The following is a 21915-nucleotide window of genomic DNA, read 5'->3' on the forward strand; positions in this document are numbered from 1 at the left end:
GGTAGCAAGCCGGGCAGCGGCAGCGAACACGAACACTGAAAAATTGAGCCTAAACACCATAAATGTGACCTTCCAGGTGGGAAGTGCTGGTGGAAATGATGGAAGAGGAGAGAAAAAGCAAAGGAAATTTAGAATGAAAAGTTTAGTCTGTGGGTATAAGGCCCCAACAATTCAACAAGAAGTGAATTCTAGGATAACCAAACAGCGACAAAAACGACCGTTGGATGATGATATTGAGATGACACCAGTAGATGAGGGGAAGAAACTGAGAATGCACTAGAGGATGTTGAAGAAAGGGTGGAGGCCGCAGGACGACCCCACCTGGAATTATGAAAATCTTCAGCTGGAATGTACGGGGTCTGGGCAACCCACGTGCATTCCGAGCCCTCAAACAATAGCTGAGGGAGAATAGCCCGGATATAGTCTTTCTAATGGAGACTAAAAGGTTCGATAATAAGCTAGGCGGAATTAAGAGAGTCTACAACAGTTATGAGTTCTTCAGTGTCCCACCAAGAGGTAGAAGAGGGGGGCTGCTGTTAGCTTGGAAAAGAGAGATTGAAGTGGAGATTAAAAACTTTGGGGACCACTGTGTATATTTCTTCGTGAGGAACATGTCGAATGAGGTGGTCTAGAGAGGAATTGGGTGCTATGGATGGCCCGAGGATACCAACAAATTCCATACGTGGGAGTTACTCAGGCACTTGTCAGAACTCCATACGTATCCGTTACTTTGTTTTGGTGATTTCAATGAGATATTGTATCCGTCAGAGAAGGTGGGCGGAAGAGATAAGGAGTGGAGTAAGTTAAGAGACTACGCTGACTGCCTCCAGGATTGCGGGTTAAATGATATGGGATTCACGGGACTAAAGTATACGTGGACCAATGGCCGAAAACAGAATGAATTAATCCTTGAACGGCTTGACAGGTTCGTATGCTCTCAGGAACAAACCATTGTGTTTCACACTTAACACGCTACAGATCTGATCATTGCCCCATATTTCTAAGCACGGACTGTAATAGGGACCTCCCAAAGAAACAGGCCCGCAGATTTAGGTTAGAACGAATGTGGATGAGAGATGCTTGTCTCAAGGAGGTGGTGATGGAAGCGTGGGAGAAAAACAAAGATGGGGTGTGCGTAGGGGAGAAGGTAAAACAGTGTGCTAAAATGCTTTCGGGATGGAACCGGAAGACGTTTGGAAACATACAAAAGAGAATACAGCAGACTACGAGGAAGCTATTCCGGATTCAGGGACAAGTCACTTCTGATAGGAATAATGAACAACAAGTGAATTTACAGGAGGAACTTGCGGAGTTACAGTTAAGGGAGGAAGTTATGTGGAGGCAACGGGCACGAGTAGCGTGGTTGTGCGAAGGGGATAAGAACACGGGATTTTCCCATGCCCATGCAAGTGGGAGGAGGTCCATGAACAGAATTCGACAATTGCAGAATGGTCAAGGGGAGTGGGTTGACAAGGAGGAGGATATCAGCAAAGTCGTTGAGCTCTATTTTAAAAGTATGTTTACAGCCGGGCAAGTGCAGGGGGTGGATGAATTCCTTGAGAAGGTGCAATGCTCTTTATCTGACAACAGCAAGGAATTTCTGAACCAGCCCTTCACACCGGAAGAAGTTAAAGAAGCTGTTTTCCAAATCCATCCAGACAAAGCCCCCGGCCCCGACGGTATGCCCTCTCTTTTTTACTAGAGCTTTTGGGATATTGTTGGGTCTGATGTAACTAAAATGGCCTTAGATTTTTTCAATTGTGGTTCTATGCCGGAAAAATTGAATCATACTTACGTCACTCTAATTCCTAAGGTTCCTAATCCTTCTAGAATGCAGGAACTTAGACCAATTAGTTTATGTAATGTAATGTATAAAGTGCTGTCAAAAGTCCTGGCAAATAGATTGAAGAGACCCTGAATGAGATTATTTGTTAAAGCCAGAGTGCTTTTGTGCCTGGAAGAGCAATTACAGACAACACCCTTATTGCATTTGAAGTATTCCATTCCATGAAAACACGACTTAAAGGCAAAAAGGGTGCTTTTGCTTTCAAGCTGGATATGAGCAAAGCATACAGCAAATTAGAGTGGGGATTTCTGGAGAAAATGATGATGAAAATGGGGTACCCTGCGAAGTTTATTATGCTGATTATGAGTTGTGTCAGGTCGACCTCCTTTTCTTTTCTAATTAATGGGCAACCCAGCGGATTTGTCAAACCAGAGAGAGGAATCCGCCAGGGTGACCTAATTTCCCCTTACATGTTTGTGTTGTGTGCAGAGGGATTGTCAGCCCATTTAAACCAGCCAGTCCAAAGCGGACAGCTACATGGGATAAGAGCAGGGCGGGATTGTCCGGAGATCAGTCACCTATTGTTTGCAAACAACTCAGTAATTTTTGGGAGAGCAACATTGGAGGAAGGAAGAGTAGTAAAGAACATTCTGGCTGGGTATGAGAGAGCCTCGGGTCAAATGATAAATTTTGAGAAATCAGATATTTCTTTTAGTGCAGGTGTGAGCCGGGAGAGAAGAGATGCCCTTATTCAGACTTTGGGTGTGCAAGAAGTGGGACACTTCCCTAAATATTTAGGTATGCCGACCATCATTGGGAGATCCAAAAAAGCGGTTTTCCAATTCCTACTGGAACGCTTAAGCAAGAAAATACAGGGATGGGGTGAATGTCTGTTATCGAGTGGGGGAAAGGAAATACTCATTAAAGCAGTAGCCCAGGCAATACCTCAATATCTACTGTCATGCTTCATTGTTCCTCATTCCTTCTGTCTAGATGTGCAGAGTCTACTCGAACGCTTCTGGTGGGGAGGGTCTCCTAATAAAAAAGTAATCCATTGGATCTCCTGGGATAATATGTGTAGACCAAAACAAGATGGGGGCTTGGATTTCGATGGTTCGAATCTTTCAACTTGGCAATGGTGGCTAAGCAAGCATGGAAATTAATTGCTAATCCAAACAACCTATTTGCAAGAGTGTTCAAGGGTAAATACTTCCCAAATTGTGAGTTCACTGAAGCAAGAGTGGGAAATAAATGTAGTTATGTTTGGAGAGGCTTGTTTAAAGCACGAGAGATAATTGAAAAAGGCATCTGTTGGAAGGTTGGGAATGGACAGAAGATCGATATCTGGAAGGCGAGATGGGTTCCTACCCTGAACGTGAAGAAACCAATGACAAAACTCGAAGAGGTTAATATGGAAACCGTCGACAGCCTCATTGATGTGGAGTCGAAGCAGTGGAAGTGGAATATGTTGCGGAATCTGTTTAGCTTGGATGAAGCCAAGGAAATTCAGAAAATCCCCTTAAGCCGATGCCTACCAATGGATGAATTATACTGGTCAGGCTCGCGGTCAGGGGATTTCACAGTCAAATCGGCTTACTGGCTTGCGAAGACCGTACGGAGGAATAAGGAGGGTAGAGCGTCTACGTCTGCTGAACTGTTGGATGGGTGGAAATGGATCTGGAACCTCACCATCCCGCTTAAAATTAAACATTTCCTATGGCGAGCGTGCAACGATGTGCTTCTGACCTATCAGAAACTCTGAGGAAGAGGCATCATGGCACCAAAAATCTATCCTAGATGCGGGTTGACGGAGGAAACGAGGCTGCACATGTTGGTTCAGTGCCGATTTTCGAAGGAAATTTGGAAGAATCTCTTCCAACATGACCGCCGATGGAAAACCAGAACACTGAGCGTTAGGGATTGGTTCGGTCAGATGCGTAATATCATGTCACAGGAATAATTTGAATAGATAATAACGGTGGCATGGCTGATCTGGATGGACAAAAATCAATGAATCCACCGACCAGACCTGGTGTCTCAATCTGATGTTGTGCAGAAGGTGGACGACCTCACAGCTGAGTGGCGGAAATTAAAGGGGATTGATGGGGATGCGCAATCCCGGGACCACGACACAACAACTGTAGTGGAACAAGCAAGATGGCTTGCGCCGACAAGGGGAACTGTCAAGGTTAATGTTGATGCATCGTGGCTGGACGGGTTACCGGGAGGTATCAGAGTGGTGATCCGAGATGAACAGGGTGAGGTGATGCTGGCTGCTGCTAAACGAACTGACACCAATATGAATGTCGAAATTGCAGAACTGCAAGCTGCACTATGGGGATTAGAGCTGGCACGGGACAGTGGCTGGCGAAGTGTCGTGCTAGAAACGGATAATGAAAACCTTAAGAAAACACTTCAAGGCCAGGTAGCAATGTTAGGAGTTGGGTCAATGCTATATTTAGATTTAATTTTTCTATCAAATGAGTTCCAAAAGATAGAATACTCTCATGTAAAACGACCCGGTAATTCTGTAGCGCATGAACTAGCTAGATTGGGACGAAATCTTAGGAATCCAGTTATTCAAGTTGAGGATATACCGGCTGGGATCTCAGCTTTTTGTTCATAGGATCAATGTAATTTAGATATTCAGTAATACAGAGGAAAGTTTCTTATATAAAATAAAAGGAATACCATAGATGCAAGGTGTAATATTAGATGCAACGTGTAATATTTGGAATAAAGGTTTATTTTATCAAAAAAGAATAAGTGTTTATAAAAAATAAATAAATAGATGCAACGTGTAATATTAGGAATATAAAAGAAGGTGGGCTAGTATGCTGTTTGAAACTTGAAAGGAGTATTTTTATTTAAAATAAATTAATAAAAGGGAAGGGCGGGACAATATATATCAGGAATTTGAGGCATCACAATTTTGTAAGGCCCTAGGCGCCGGCCTAGGGGAACTCCCCCTGGAGCCGGCCCTGGCGACGACCCTCAACAAAAGCAAGGACAACAAGATAAAGGAGATGGAAGATAAGCTTACGGAGGCCACAAATGATCTTAAAGCTTCCCAGGAAGAACTGAAGAATTTTGTATATGTTTTATGTACTTTTGTAGTTTGAGGTCGTTTTCTGATCGTTCTTGGGCAAATACTGTCAAATTAGCACGTATGTTAACTTTCAATTATTTATTATGGATAAATGATCCACCAAAAGTCACACCAAACAGAGTTTTTACTCAAATTAAGCGATTGGTGGGTCAATTTAGACTCTGAACTAATGTTGTTTGGAGTTTACGTGCGTGTGCAGGTCAAAACAGGAACATTTTCGGACAAAAATCGCGTCGCGGGGACCCCCAGTTGTCACTCGGAGCGTTTGGGCACCTGTCGCTCGCCAAAACTGGCCATTTTAGGCCAACTACGAGCTGGCACTGCCAGTGCGGCGGACCAGCTCGGCGAGCTGGCACCTAGCTCATGCCGAGCTAGCCCTCAGAGGCCAACATGGTAAGCTGGCTCGCCCATCTCGACGATCTGGCCTTGGGAATCAGTCTTTTGACTGATTCCCGGCCCCACGATGCCACGATTTGACCCCAACTCCTTCACCTGCAACAGGAAACAAATTCAATTAGATTTGGGACTCAAACCGCAACTATAAATAGGACTTTGTTAATGTAAATTAGATATCTTTCATCTTTGTAAAAACCCTAGCCTTTCCCCTTGAAGAATCCTCTCCATCTCCTCCATCTCCTTCATCCTCCATTGAAGAACACTCAAGCTCCGCTCCCCGAGGATTATTCAAGGTTCCATCCTTAAGTCCTAGGAAGACGCCTGCAGTGGTAGACAGGTTCCCTGAAAGGGATTTTCTTACTTTTTTACATCTTATTTACCTCTTGATCCAATCTATGAATCCTAGGCTCATTGTATCTTCGTGAAAATTTCTCCATCTTTAATATTAATTCAAGTTTCTTGTTTGTTCAATTGTTTGTATGATTTAATCTTTGTCTCACGCTTTGCTTAATTGGTTTAACTCATTCATAAGTCCAAATATATAGTTGGCACATATTGCGAGCTGAATCTGACCTAGTTAGAGTGATGCTCGCAAAATATATGGTAGTTAATCGGACAAGTGTATCCTATCACAACAAGTAGTAATGTGCTAAGCACGAGATCGAACCACAAAGACTATTTGTTATAATTAGTAAATCTACTTAAGCCGATCTAATTATTTAGAGGGTTGAATAATAGTTTGGGTTTATCGTTTTCGATCTACAATGTCCTCAATATAGCTCGACAATAGTAACTTAAATTAGTAAAATATGTTGGGAATAACGGGAAAAATTATTCTAAGAAATAAATATTGACGAGCAAAATAATCAATAAAAATGACACCGATAATCTAACGTGGTTCATCATTACAGGCTACTCCACGACCAAACTCGAGAGTAAATTGTTGGTCCCGTGTAATGTAATAGGATTAGTTCCAAGGGGGGGGGGGGTTAGGAACTAATGTAACTTTTTCGCTTAATTATGCTGACTTAATTTGATTCTTTAAATAACTTCACTCAGTTTTGGTCAGCAAGGCTGGGCGTGATGTAAGACAGCTTTAGTCACAGACTGACTAGAACTGTTTCACTTGTGAGTTGAGAAATAACACTTAAGGTCAGCTTCCAACTCAGCACTCTGATTACTCAGCGTCGGCTTATACAAATTATATACTGAGTAATTTAAGCAATCAACACATAAATATATATCAAGAGAAGGGTTAGAGATTACTCAGCAGTCTTATCCTGGTTCGGCCTCACCGCCTACGTCCAGTCCCCAGAATCCTTCCGGGCTTTTTCCAATCCACTACTGAGCTCTTTAAAGGTAGAGCACAAACCGTTTACAAAGCAATTGAGTATGCAAGAGTATCGTCCTCTATTCGTCTACTCAACCCTACTGAGCGCTATGACCGAACACTCAGATTTTCTCTACCACTGAGTACTGAAACCGAGTACTCAGCTTCACTTTCTCAACCTTTACAATTGATACAAATTTGTTCTTTCTAGATGAAGAACACTTTAGATGAATACAAATTCACTCTAGACTTTTACACAGAGATTGGATTTGGGTGTAAGAATTTGCTTTTTCTATCTAGACAGCTTCTCTTTTGGATTTTCACTCTTGTGAAGATTTGTTTTTCTGTCTGTGCTTTCTTGTATTTCGGCAAAAGATCCAGTGATGAACTTGTCCTTTTATAGCAATTTCTGAAGCTCCAATGATTTGAATTCGGACTTATCCGTTGAATTCAAACGGTCTTCTTACGTCATTTATTTGGTCAGCATTTAGAACCGCATGCCAATCCTGTCGTCTGAATTTAGCAGGCGTCAAGCTTGCCAGTTTCATCTTCTTGTGCCAGGTTTCGTCTTCTAGCGCCAAGTTTGTCTTCTTGCAAAATTCCAGTTGATCCATGCGTCTCGAAAAGGTCTCTTGGTGTAATTCTGAGGCTTCTGAATTGGTGCAGACCTTTGTCGGGCTTTGTCTTCTAGTTAACGGATCATTGGTGCTGTCCTGACGAACACTCAGCTTCACTCAATTGATGTTGCCTTCGATCTTTATCTTTATCGGAGACTGAGTAACATTCTACTCAGCGTCTTTGGTCAGCTTCGTCTTCAAGCGTTTGTTCTGAAGAAGACTTTTCTTCTATGATGCTGAGTTGTGTTCTACTCAGCTTCTGTGGCTCATGCTGACTTCGTTCTGTCTTACTTTTTATTTCTGTTTTCATTTATTAATATACTCAACATTGAACAAACACATTAGCACAATTAAATCAAAGCACTTAAATTTAATTGTCTTAATCATGAGATTAACTTAAATAATTTTGTCAAACCAAAATCACGTGGAAAGGTGTTTCAACATAAATTCTTCCACTAAAAATAGCAGGTGTACAAAGAGGGTGTTCTCTAGAAACTTTCTAGAGTTACAATAAGATAAGACCAAAATAGTAGCACTCATGTATTTCCCGAAAATATCCCAAAATAATTATCTTATTTTATCTCTCCCCGAATTCCTTTCAAGTGCTGCTCTTTCTTATCATCTCCTCTACTGAACAATATTGATTTCCTGTGTTTCTCCATAGAGGAGTACAGATAAATGGATTAAATCTTCTGCAATTGGTTTCTTCTCTAGAATTCAATTCTGCCATTAATGAACTTGAAGCTTCAATCGTGAATTGGCATCAGAACATTTCTAAACGGAAAAGGGAAGAGAAATGAAAAGACATATTACGAGTTTGTGCGAGAATCTAATAATAGATTAAGATCTAAAAGAGATTAAACAAGCTTTTCATTAGATTAGACTCTGCATGCATCTGTCCTAGTGAGTCATCTGCTTCCTTGGCTTTTGAAGGAGAGAGAAGACACAACAATTGAGAATAGGGAAAAATTGACAAAAATACCCTTCTAACATTTTGACCAATATTGACATATCAGCAATTTTGAACGGTGTTATAATTTTTGATTGTCTTTGCTAACGGAATCAACATCAAAGTACCAATTTATAAATTTTTAAACCAGATAGTCTATGTTTGAAAATAACTCAAACTATAATGTTTATTTTTGTACATTTCCCTTAATGAAATAAATATATTCTTAAAACTTTAGTCTCGTATAAGATGAGGTTACAATATATGTAAAAAGGATGGGAGTTAGATTTAGGAAAGAGAAGTTGGAGGAGCTTCAAAGCGGATGTAGTCGTACATGAGACCTTGAACAGGGGTGGTTGTATTTGTTTGTGTTAGAAATAGGGAATTATCCCCTTCCACCAATTCAGTGCCTTGTATTTCTATGCCGTAGAGGCGGTACAACCCATGAATTCCATGTCTTGCAATTGTGTTGTCATGTCCAATTTCTCCACTTGAAAAGAGAGGATCTTTTGCTTTCGCATCATTTGCCCGAATCTTTTTAAGAAAAAAGTAAAAAAAAAAAATTAAACCAAATGATTTGAAAATGGCGTTGCTTTGATTAAATTACATGCGTACTTGGAGTTGTGCAACATTAGCAGTTGCCAAAGCCAATTGTAGCTTATAAGTAGCAGTTTTATCTAGTTTGCCAAGCTTGAACTTGATTTCCCACGTTGTTCCTTCATAGGTGCCATCATCTTTCTTCCTGAAATGCTATTAGTATTAGTATTAATCTTAATTCTTAATTCTTAATTCCTGATGACGAGGTTTAGGTGAACAACCTGTTTACTTGAGCAAAAAACCAGTCTTTTCTGTAGTCACTCACACCAACAATGTACACCAAATCTTTCTCAGGATACAACTCTGCGTACCTTTCCCATAACCCATATTGCCTAAATCTGAACACACAACACAAATATATAAACAAGACAATCATAACAACTTAAAGAGTCATTTAATTGGAGGATTGACCTGTCAGGATGATTGATATAAAGTTTGTTGATATAGTTAGGGTTAGGATCAGGAATGTAAAATTCTGCGGCGGATCGATCTGGAATCCCTATTTCCCACAATGTTGGACCATGTCTTGGAGGTGTGTAAACAACATCACCCAAGTTAATGTCACATCCTATAGGCATTATGTTAATATTAATGAGATGAAGGATATGAAAATGAGAAATGGATAATTAATGCTATGTACGTTCGTACCTGCCGTTATGTTAATGACAACATCATTACGGTAATCCCCAATAAAACCAGGAACCCAAGCATAAAGATTATAATCACAAATCCGTACATTGTTTATGCAGAAATTGCCATTTTCATCAGCTTTACACCAGAATTGGTAACCTTTGCATTCTGTTTGCCAGGATCCCAAATCTCCTGGAGCTGCTAATCCAACATAAGCTCCATTTGCTGCTATGCACTTGTTGCTATCTTCTACTTGTAATCTACCACTAATTTGACCTCGTTCATCAGAGTGTGCGAAATCCTTTGAAGCTGGGAAATCGTAAGGCCAACTCTCAACCTCCTTTAACATCTACAATACAACCCAATTTTATTATAAAACCTTGTCAATATATTAATTCTTATTTATAGAAAGCTACCTGCTGTTTAGCATCGTCCCAGAGTGAGAGTGCATCCAACTTATCCTCTACAGAATTAAGATATACAAAAACTGGTCCAAACACTTTCTTCCATGCTTCACCTTCACTCAATTTCAGTACCAGATCCTCTCCACCATAATGAGCACTCAGAAACATCTACATTTAAACACTTAATTATACAACATAGACAATAACCATTCTCTTTCTCTTGGTTGGCCTACTTTTATTATTTTGACACAAAATGACATTTTGCTTTGCCCTGATAGAGCCAACATCCACTCTATTAACTCCCATCCATTAAATAAATGCTTAAATCTTTAAATTTGGAATTCACAATTTCGCCTTTCAAATTACAATTTTTCTCAAATTAGCTATTGGAATATGGAATAAAATAGTTTTTTAGTATTGTTATTAACGGTCGAATATGACAGCTCTGTCAAATATTAATATGAATTCGATCTTAAATAAAAGCTTAAGCTGATAATTAAGATCCAATTCATATTAATATCTAACATCAAGAGGCTCTCATACCATGTTAAGGAACCACTTGAACTAAAAGGTTAAGCTGATAGTTAATAGCCAATTCATATTAATATCTGACAAACTCAGCAATGTTCACACAACTTGCATGTTTCTAGTAGTTTAAAGGATTGTAATAGATACTTTCTACAGAATGGATTCATTTTCTTTCATGGTATTAGAGTTATGATTTAATATAGGTACCACATTACTTAAATAGAGATCTAAATTACTTTTTATACTGGCCACAATCTTCACCTTTTCAAGTATCTTTTAAAATGATTTAGCTCTTTGTTTACCTAATAATTGAAATATGGTTAGTAATGAGAGGGATGAGTACATAGTGATAGAAGCTAATTATTTAAAAGGAGCATCTAACTATTTGTGGAACTTTAGGTGATTGATTACTGATAGGTTAGAATTCAAATTGAAGTTGTTTTACTGTTTTAACTGCTGTTAAATAAGTTCCTAGTCTTTAGGCTAGTGGAGTTTGTTTAGGATTCTGGTTTTGAAGTATCTTATGTGATACTAGTTTCTCTCTTTTCTGTTATTTGTAAGGCTTTAAATAGCCAATCTTTTCTCATGAATAAGATGCTGAATATTCCAAACATTACGTCAGTAATTTTGTTTAACATTTCGTATCAGAGCCTGCATCTAGGGTTTCAGTTTGAGTGAAACACAAAGAGTTTCAGTTTGATTGAAACACTGAAAGTTTCAGTTTGCGTGAAACGCAGAGTGAGAGAGAAAGCATTCAAGTGTTCGTAAGAAAAGAAAAGAGAGAGATGTCTGAGTGTAGCGGCACAAATGGAAAATTTGTAGAACCTGCGATTCCCAAATTTGATGGATATTACGAACACTGGGCAAAGCTGATGGAAAATTTCCTTCGTGCAAAGGAATATTGGAGTCTAATTGAAGAGGGGATTGATTCGGTTCCAGCAGGAACTCAGGCGACTGAAGCACAGATGAAGGCAATAGAGGAGCAGCAGTTGAAAGACAGGAAGATTAAAAATTATCTCTATCAAGCTATCGATAGAGAAATTATGGAGACTATCCTCAACGATGATACCTCAAAGAAAATATGGGACTCCATGAAGCAGAAATTCAAGGGTTCCACGAGGGTGAAGAGAGCTCAGTTGCAAACGTTGAAGACAGAATTTGAAGTTCTCAGAATGAAGGAAGGAGAGACAGTTAATGCATGTTTCGGGCGAACTCTTTCCATTGCCAAACACATGAAAGTGGAGAGATCGTGCAGGAAAGGGAAATAACAGGGAAGATTCTCAGATCACTGGTGTCGAAATTTAATTACGTTGTTTGCTCTATTGAAGAGTCGAATAATGTTGACACTCTAAGAGTAGATGAACTTCAAAGAAGTCTGCTTATTCATGAGCAGAGAATGAAGAATGTTGATGGGGAAGAACAAGTATTGCTGAAAGTGACTCATGAAGAGAGAGCGGGAAGAGGAAGAGGACAATGAGCAATTCGAGAAGGCAGAGGAAGAGGAAGATCACCGTTTAACAAAGCCACTGTGCAATGCTATCAGTGTCACAATCTTGGCCATTTCTAGTATGAATGTCCCACTTTGGGAAAACTATCAAATTATGCTGAGCTAGATGAGGAGGAGGAGATGTTGTTGATGGCCTATATTGATGAAGCTAGTGCAAAGAGAGAAGACATTTGGTTTTTGGATTCAGGATGCAGTAATCACATGTGTGGTAATAAGGCTATATTTTCTGAATTTGAGGAAATTGCACAACAAAATGTGAAGCAGGGGAACAATACCAGAATGCAAGTTTCTGGTAAGGGAAGCATCAAAATGGAGGTAGATGATGTGAATTTCGTTGTTGCTGATGTTTTTTTGTGTGCATGAGCTCAAAAATAATCTCTTGAGTATAGGGCAACTTTAGGAGAGAGGTCTTTCCATCTAAATAGGATATGGAATGTGCAAAATTTTCCATCCTCAAAGAGATCATTCAAACCAATATGACGGCAAATCGAATGTTTATTTTGGTAGCAAAGACGGTGCCTATGTTTTCACATCCAAAACAAGAAGTTTGTTTCAACACAGCAACTGAGGATCTCACTCACCTATGGCACTGCAGATTGGGACACATTACCAACACAAGTCTCAAAACTCTGATGCAAAAGAAGATGGTTCAAGGCCTACCTCAATTAACACTCTCAAATGATGTGTGTGTTGATTGTTTGAAAGGAAAACAACACAGGGAGCCCATTCCAAAAAGAAGCAACTAGAGAACAACTCAGACGTTAGAGCTTATTCACGCTGATTTGTGTGGTCGAAGTTCGCATATTTCTAATAGTGAAAGAAAATATGTGCTATGCTTGATTGATGATTATATCCGAAAAGCCTGGTCATATTTTCTTCGTGTAAAGTCGGAAACATTTGCTATGTTCAAACTCTGTAAGATCTTTCTTGAGAAAGAAACAGGTCTTGCTATCAAGTGTTTACGAACAGATCGAGGAGGAGAGTTCACATTATTGAGTTTAATGATTTTTGTAGAGAAAGTGGAATTAGAAGGCAATTAACAACGACGTATACACCTCAGCAAAATGGAGTCGTAGAAAGGAAGAACCGCACAGTGATGAACTGTGTGAGGAGTATGTTGTATGAGAAAGGAATTCCAAAATCCTTTTGGCCAGAAGCAGTGAAGTGGGGGATCTATGTGCTTAATCGGTGCCCTACTGTAGCTGTGGAGGATGCAACGCCAGAAGAAGTTTGGAGTGGAGTAAAGCCATCAATTGAGCATTTTAGAGTCTTTGGATGCGTATGTTATATACACGTACCAGATGCCAAAAGAACCAAGATGGACAACAAGAGTATAAGTGGCGTTCTCCTAGGGATCAGTGATGAATCAAAAGGTTATAAAACTTACGATCTTGTTGCAAAGAAAGTAGTAATCAGTAAAGATGTTGTGTTTGAAGAAAAGAAAAGGTGGGATTAGGGAAAGAGCTATGAGCAGCAATTGCTTATTGAGCTTGAGTGGGGTGAAAATGAAGACGAAGTGGCCGCTCAAAATGAAGTTGAATTGGCTGAACCCAATGCAACAGATAATGATTTTGCTGCCAACGAAGATAATAATATTGTAACTGAAGATGAAAATGTGACAAGTACAACTTCTTCAAAATCCAGTTCTTCATCAAATTCTGATACGGAAGCAAGAATCAGGAGACCACCTAGCTGGTCGAATGATTATGTAAGTGGAGAAGGACTCTCAGAAAGTGAAGAAATTAACATTAACTTTGCTGTTAGTGCAGGTACAGATCCTGTGAATTTTGAAGAGGCCGTCAAAAATGAAAATTGGCAAAAAGCTATGGAGGCCGAAATTAAAAGCATAGAGAAGAATGATACATGGTTCCTCACTGATTTACCAAAAGGTGCAAAGCGGATTGGAGTAAAATGGGTCTACAAAACAAAGTTGAATGAGCATGGTGAAGTAGAAAAATTCAAAGCCCGATTGGCCGCAAAAGGATATGTACAACAATATGGAATCGATTATGCTGAAGTCTTTGCACCAGTAGCTCGTATGGACACTGTCAGAATGATCCTTACTCTAGCTGCTCAGAAGGAATGGAAGGTGTATCAGCTGGACGTGAAATCAGCATTCTAACATGGCGAATTGATGGAGGATGTGTATGTGGAGCAGCCTAAGGGATTTGAGAAGAAGGAAGATCCTAATAAAGTATATAAACTGAGAAAAGCCCTTTATGGACTAAAACAAGCCCCTCGAGCTTGGTTTAGTCGCATTGAAGCTTACTTCTCAAAAGAAGGATTTGAGAAATGTTCTAGTGAGCAAACACTATTTGTAAAGATTAACATTCGAGGTACACTTTTAATTGTAAGTTTATATGTTGATGATCTAAGATATACTGGGAATGATGAAGAAATGATGGGAGACTTTAAGCAATCAATGATGAAGGAGTTCAATGTGACAGACTTAGGGAAGATGAAGTACTTTCTCGGAATTGAGGTGCAGCAAGATGAAAATGGAATCTTCATCAGTCAAAAGAAATATGCAGGAGATGTGCTTAAGCGATTTCGAATGGAGGACTGCAATGCTGTTTCAAATCCTATAGTTCCTGGTTGTAAAATTTTGAAGGATGAGCATGGAATTTCTGTTGACAGCACTCTCTACAAGCAACTTGTTGGAAGTTTGATTTATCTTACATCAACTCATCCAGATTTGATGTATGTAGTAAGCTTAATTAGTAGGTACATGTCTCAACCTACAGAGCTTCATCTCATGACTGCAAAAAGGGTGCTAAGGTATGTAAAAGGAACCATTAATCTCGGCATCCTATATCAAAAGAAGACAAATGGCTTGTTGATTGCCTACACCGATAGTGATTATGCGGGATGTTTGGAGGATAGGAAAAGTACTACAGGGTATGCGTTTATGATGAGTTCAGGGGCAGTAGCTTGGTCATCTAGAAAGCAACCGATTGTGACGCTATCAACAATGGAGGCTGAATATGTAGCAGCATCAGCATGTGCCTGTCAAGCAATGTGGATGAAGATGGTCCTTACAAAACTTGGCTGCAATGGTGATCAATGCACAACTATTTACTGTGACAACAATTTTACAATAAAGTTGTCCAAAAATCCAGTAATGCACAAGAGGAGTAAGCATATTGCAGTCTGTTTCCATTTCTTAAGGGATATGTGTAATGAAGGTGCAGTTCGTTTAGTTCATTGTGGTTCACATGATCAAGTCACGAACATCCTAACTAAGCCACTCAAGCTAGAACAATTTCAGAAGCTTAGAAGTCTACTTGGAGTATGTGAATCGCCATAATTATACGAAGCAATCTGCTTAGTTTAAGGGAGGGTTTGATAGGTTAGAATTCAAATTGAAGTTGTTTTACTGTTTTAACTGCTGTTAAAACAATTTCCAGTCTTTAGGCTAGTGGACTTTGTTTAGGATTCTGTTTTTGAAGTATCTTACGTGATACTAGTTTCTCTCTTTTCTGTTATTTGCAAGTCTTTAAATAGCCAATCTTTTCTGATGAATAAGATGCTGAATATTCCAAACATTACATCTGTAATTTTGTTTAACAATTACATGTACAAGTTAAAAGACACCCAATTCTTATTTTCTAATATTTTGATTCCGATTCTATTTCCGATTTTAAAATTTGAATCATCGCTTTCTTAAACTAAATGTTCATCCAGGGTTTTAGAGGGACAATCTAAATTCTGCTCGAAATTCATTATGTTTTTATTTATTTTCATTTTTACCCTTACTTTATATTATTTTCTAAGACCGTTTATGTAATATTTTAAACCCTAAAGAGATGGTATAAATTTATATAACTTTATTTTGTACGCCATTTTCATCAATCTAAATAGTAGAAATTAAAGGATTGAATCTAGTCTTTTTAATTAGAAATCTTCCTTCAAGTTTATCATAAAAATATCTTCGTTAAACTAAAATTTCCTATGTGTGCATAAGAGAGATTATTTCAAAAAAAAAAAAAAAAAAAACTTACAGCAAGAGTATATGGGCCAACATGGGATGTAAGGTTTTGTTTGAGTGGACCACCAGACCGAAACTCACTACTAGGGTTGATGTGCCAGAATCCGATTGGCGGATTATAGGATATCCAACCATGAACATTTAGATCTTTGTTCTCACATGAATATTCATACTTATCATCCACCTGCAACATCCAAAAACTACTTTGTTACTTGCACATATGAATCATATCATAATTAGATTACTTATGTTTTGTTGATTAACTCTCAATATTTTCATTGGAGCTCTTAAATTTTGATATTCTTTATTTCATTACATCCTTTTTAAGTTTATCTCAATATTTGTTTAGTTGAATCTTGTTATGTCTACACTCATATTGTTTACATTTCTTTGGACGATGGCACCAATAGGAATGGTAGAGAAAGTTTGTCAAATAGTGTATATGAATGCATCAATTGCATTTGTTGGCCAAACTGAGAATTTGATCAAAATTTTCTATGAATACCCTTACTTGGAGAAGTAAAATGCATCAAGAAAAATAAGTTTCATTTTATAGAGTTCGATCTTCCTATAAAAAAGAGAAAAATAGAGATGGGAGTTGAGAGTTGAGAGTTCAAAGGAAATACTAAACTGAGAGGTGTAAGGTTACAATCTGGGTATTCAAATTGTCTCCTAAATTATTGCATACTTCAAGTTTGGGTATACTTGAGAGAGTCTTAATTCTTATCTTTTCCGAGTAAATTACAGTAAAGGTACCTAAAATATACCACATTTCACACTTTGGTAACTCAATTAATTTTGTCTAAAAAATATTCCTTAAGTAATGGTGACCGGACAATTTAATGCATTTAGCCGGTCATTAGTCGGTCAACACTAGTTTTGACCATTTTCAATTAAAATTTTGACTTTTTTATGCTATTTCTTTCTATCCCTCTTCCGTTCTTTCTCTCTTCTATTCTCATTTGCAGTAACTGAACATAAGCAAAAGTTATTCTTCTTCCTTTTTCTTCCTTTTTCTTTTGTTTCTCTCTCTTGTTTCCTTTCTCTCTCCAAAAATAAAATCAATGATGTTCCTGTCCGTTCTTTTCTTCCATGATATACTACACCAAGTTTGAAGAGAGAGATTTGGAGATTTGATAATGAACATTCTTACCTGCAATTAATTTCCAGAACAAAGCCCCAAACACCCATAGAGTTCACTTGGATGGATTCATCTTCTTTATTCTTTATTCATGCGTTTTTTTTATAAATAAGAGGGGTTATTGTTGCTGCCGGTGGTGGAGCTCGAGAAAGAGAGATCTGGGTAGAAAGAGAGGAAGAAAATGATTTGTTCGATGTTAAGGTGTCTTCAATCTTCTATCTTGGTTTTCCTCCGGTATCAGATTTTCTTTACATCGTCTTCTTCTTCAGCCCCGTCTCTTGTCAAGGGTGGTGTTGCATCAGCATCAAATGCAACAGAAATAGAGTTTGGTTGAAGGAGACTAGAGAATTAATTATAAAAGATTTTGGTATTTTGTGAGATGAACAACAATGTAGAGAGAGAAGGAGAATTTTTTTGTTGGAGAGGAGAGGGAAACAGAGGAAAGAGATACATTCAAAGGAGAAAGGAGAGAGTTGATCTTTTTAATTTTTAAATAAAAATTGTCAAATAAATAGTGAAAATTTTAAAAATTGTTAAATAAATGAGCAAATTCGAATTTACTGCTTACTGCCTGTTAAAATTATTAAATTGTCCGGTTAACCATACCCAAGATATATTTTTGAGACAAAATATAATTCAGGTACCAAAGTGTGAACTGTGGTATATTTTAGATACCTTTGATGTAATTTACTCTATCTTCTCCTTATTGATATTAATGGAGTTATTTTCACTGACCCGTCATTTTTCCCTTACAAAAAGGTTTTCCACATAAACTTGTGTCTTTTTGTTGATTTATTTTTTATCCTCATATTATTATTACTATATTTTAATTTATATACATCACCTTGTTACCAATTTAATTTACGGGATCCTAACAAGTGGTATCAGAGCCTTGATTTCACACAAGTGGTTGTATAATTAAAATGGAAGGTTCTTCTTCAACTTCCATGATTAAATGGAACGATTCAAACTGTTCAATTTGGAAGCCAATGATAGAGGATATTTTTATACAACAAAGATATACATAAAATAATAGAAGGAGAATAAACCAAGCCTAAGGACATGTAGGATCTAGAATGGAACAAGTTGAATAGAAAGGCCATCAAAACAATTCGTCAATGGCTAGATTTCAACGTATTCCACCATGTATCTGAGAAAATGTTTGCCCATGAACTGTGGAAGAAGTTGCAAGAGTTGTATGATTAAAAAATAGTTGGCAACAAATTGTTCCTGATAATGAAGCTTGTCAACCTTAAATATAAGGAAGGTAACACGATTGCTGATATTTAAATGAATTCCACAGTGTTATCAACCATTCATCTTTTATGAAGATTGTATTGGAAGATAAGGTTCAATCCTTATTGTTACTTAGCACTTTATGGAGGAGTTGGGACACATTGGTGGTATCATTGAGTAATTCGAGTCCTGATGGAAAGTTATTGATCAACCACGTTTTGAGTACCTTGCTCAATGAGGAGACAATTAGGAGAGCTACAATCATCGATAATGGTCAAGCCCTTATCCTAGAACATAGAGGCAGACCAAAACTAGAGGTCCTAGCAATCTCGATAAATTTAAAGGAGGAGACAAGTCTAGAGAAAGATCGAAGTCCAGATTTAGAGTCAAATGATACCACTATGGACTAGAAGGCCATTTATGAAGGAATTGCCACAAATTGAACCGAGAACAGAAGGAGGGGAATAACAAAGAACATGACAAGAATACAACTGCACAATAGAGGAGATTGTGGTCTTTACCTTCAATCATGAAAAAGAATGTTTACAAGTCTCAAATCATGATAAGACGGAATGGGTAATTGACATTAGAGCATGTTATCATATCACTCCTAACAGGGAGTTCTTAACCACGTACAAACTGGGAGATTTTAGAACAATGAAGATGGGCAGTAATGGTTGTTCTAAAAAATTTAGAATTGGTGACATTCGTATGAAGAAAAATATAGGTTGCACACTCATTCTCAAAGAAGTCAGACATGTTCCCAATTGATGCTTAATTTAATTTCTGGTGGTATTCTAGATCAAGAAGGCTTCAAGTCATCAATTTAGTACATATTCTATGGTTAACCACGCTTTTCTTATCTTCAATTTCGAACACCAAATAAGATTTTTCTTATCCTAATTTTTTGCCATAAACTTATTACTTTATGTGTCTCATTTTTTCTTTGTCTGTTTTTAAGTTTTTTCTATAACAAAATTAAGTTTAATTTTAAAATTATTTTAACACCCCCATTAAACTTTATTTTATGTGACTTCCAATTGAGCTCTCAATTGTCTGAACACCTAATGTTTAGCGGCTTCGTCAATATATCTGCAATTTGGTCTTGTGCCTTCACGTATTTCATTGTCTCCTTCATTTGTTCAATACATTCTTGAATCAAATTGTACCTTGTGTCAATATGTTTAGTCTAACCATAAAACACTGGATTATTTGCTAGCGGCAATGCAAACTTATTAGATCATGTTCAATCATCTGAAATTCCTTTAACAATTTTCAAAGTCAAATTAGATGTTATACACAACTTGCACCGACATATTCAACTTCACATATAAAAAATATCACGATCGCTTGGTTTTGAAAGTCTATGTGAATGTCGTGTCACTAAGAAAAAAAATATAAAATCAGTTGTACTTTTTCGGTCATCGTTATCACAAGCCCAATCACTATAACTTTACCCAACTAATTTGAATTCGTCAGATTTTGAATAAAGTAAACCGAAATTGTACTTTGAACTCGCAAGATTTCCCAGGTGGTAGCTTGGGCTACCTTCATCCAATGTTTGATGGATAAGGGTAAAGGTCTTTTTATCATTTATGAGATTAATATGTAGACTATTGTTTTCCGTTGGGGATAGTCATGAATCATTTGATGGAACTATATAGCCTTTTTTTTAATGGAAAAAACATCCTAACTAAGTCAGTTGTTTTTGAGCCTCTGTCCACAATTAAGCTAAGAGATGTTGTTTGTTTTAAGTAGAGTTTTGGTTTGATAAGAAGTTAAATTGAAAGAAGTAGGGTAGGGGTAGCTACCTCTCCTTTGAATTGAGGCTCGAGAGGATCAAGAAGCAAGACAGCTTCAGGAAAATCAAGGGTTTTGCATCTTTCAGGTAATCGGTCGTCAGGAAGAGGCATAAATCTTTGCCTGTTATCTGCTACAACCATGTAATGAAATCTACAACGTACACCAAATTAGAGTTTAGAGTTTAATCTGAAATTCTTGGTAATTAATAATTAATAATTGTTACTTGTCTTTTCTGAGCTTGAAGACGATTCTTGTTTCTGGAAGGTTAAAAGGAGGCCATTCCCCTAAATGCTCGAAAATAGCATACGAGTAAAATCCTGAGCAGTTACGAAGCATTATAAACCTGAAATGAAATGCATCATGTTGTTTTGTTAATTCCTCCATATGGTTTAAAAGATTATAGATAATTGCAAGCACCTTTTGTCCAAATTTAAAGACACAAGGTTTCCCTGAAGAGATGGATCCCATTTTCTGGTGAATGAGATCTCCACTTGTTCTTCATTTTCCACAATAACACTCAAATTTGTGCCTTCAAACCTGCATACATACATACATCTTTTAAAATGGAAATGGAAAAAGAAAAGAGTAATATACATACACATCGAAGGTTCCAGTGGTCCCTGAGGTTCCTGCATCACTCCAAACAAGGTCCCAATAACCTCTGTGAATTTGGTCGTCAACATCAACTTGGAGTAAATTGTCCACATTATTGTATTGTATTCCGGTCACTATTCCTCCTGGATTTGATAATCTAACTTCAACTATTCCGTTTTCTACCACCACCTGTACATTTGGATACTCAATCCTCCACTCCACAAATAAATATAATATAATATATATGAAATTCAACTACCTACATATTCATCTTCAATATGCAACCGAACTCCTGGACTAGACATACTTCAATTCCAGCTGCAAATCTTTAATTTAATTAGGAATTAATGTGAATAAGCATATATATATACTCTCTTTACTTTACTTTACTTGGTGGGCAAGACAAGTATTTGTTTGGTAAGAGGCACTCGTACAAGGAACTTAACATCTTGGATGTCTTTTTTTCTTTTCTTTCCTTCTTCCACATTTTTCTTTCAAGGTAAAACTACTTATTCTACCGATAATCACATTAATTTATGTCTTTTTTATTCTTTTCCATTTCAACTCACGTTATTATATATTAGGATAATATGTCATTTCTGCAATTTCTTTTCTTTTTTCTTTTTTCTTTTTTCTAAGGTTTCAGCAACATGGTTAGCTTGTCTATTAACATAAAGGCGGCCGGATACAAGGAGGGAACTACTAGTAGTTTCGTTTTCTCCATCTCCACAAAATTTGAGGTCATGAGCAGTTTCCGTCCCCATGACTCCATAAAATTTGAGGTTGTGGTGGTTCTGACCTCTATCTCTCAAGTCCTATTAGGTTCTATCTAAATCCAAAATACTAATTTTTTTTTTTGGTCTTATCCCTTCTTAAATCCAAATTTCTAAAGTTTTTTTTTTTCGGTAGCACCTCTTGAAATCCGAATTCTTTTCTATTAGACAATTTTTTTTACATGTTAACAATCTTATAAGATAATGTAGCTTTAATTTTGAGAAACTTTAGGAGTTCCATTTAGAAAAAAAAAAAAATTACAACATCGATCCCAACCTACCAATCCTGTATTCACACCAACAATATCTCTTAACTAACAATTTGCAGCATTAATAATATTGCCAAAGTCGAAAAGATATCCTGACTAGCACCATTGAAAGCTTTGAACACGAGGAGAGAATCAGATTTGAGAAATTGTTGCACTCCCAGAAAAAAAAAAATCTCTCCAATGCTAAGAAACCTAGAGAAAGATGTAGACAAATAGCAGCTCTTGCTCTTGGACCATATTATTATGATTGACCACAAG

The 21915-nt window shown here is 37.5% G+C and overlaps 1 protein-coding gene across 3 annotated transcripts; it reads right to left on the reverse strand.

Moving 5' to 3' along the window:
* Positions 1-8393: 8393 nt before the first annotated feature.
* Positions 8394-20942, reverse strand: LOC136201187 (probable rhamnogalacturonate lyase B). 3 transcript variants are annotated; one of them, XM_065991779.1, is made up of 12 exons: positions 20879-20942; positions 20620-20804; positions 20439-20558; positions 20245-20364; positions 20030-20171; positions 15855-16025; positions 9831-9986; positions 9433-9763; positions 9196-9352; positions 9006-9122; positions 8803-8929; positions 8394-8721 (listed from the first exon to the last, which is right to left on the reverse strand). In XM_065991779.1, the coding sequence occupies exons 1-12, from the start codon at positions 20918-20920 to the stop codon at positions 8476-8478; spliced, it is 1914 nt and encodes a 637-aa protein (XP_065847851.1). In that variant the 5' UTR covers positions 20921-20942; the 3' UTR covers positions 8394-8475. The 3 variants fall into 3 exon arrangements, with proteins under 3 accessions (XP_065847851.1, XP_065847850.1, XP_065847852.1); XM_065991778.1 differs by having other exon boundaries at positions 20439-20576; XM_065991780.1 differs by having other exon boundaries at positions 20439-20804; positions 20875-20933.
* Positions 20943-21915: the final 973 nt, after the last annotated feature.

Source organism: Euphorbia lathyris, chromosome 7, assembly GCF_963576675.1.
Source record: "Euphorbia lathyris chromosome 7, ddEupLath1.1, whole genome shotgun sequence".
Taxonomy (NCBI): domain Eukaryota; kingdom Viridiplantae; phylum Streptophyta; class Magnoliopsida; order Malpighiales; family Euphorbiaceae; genus Euphorbia; species Euphorbia lathyris.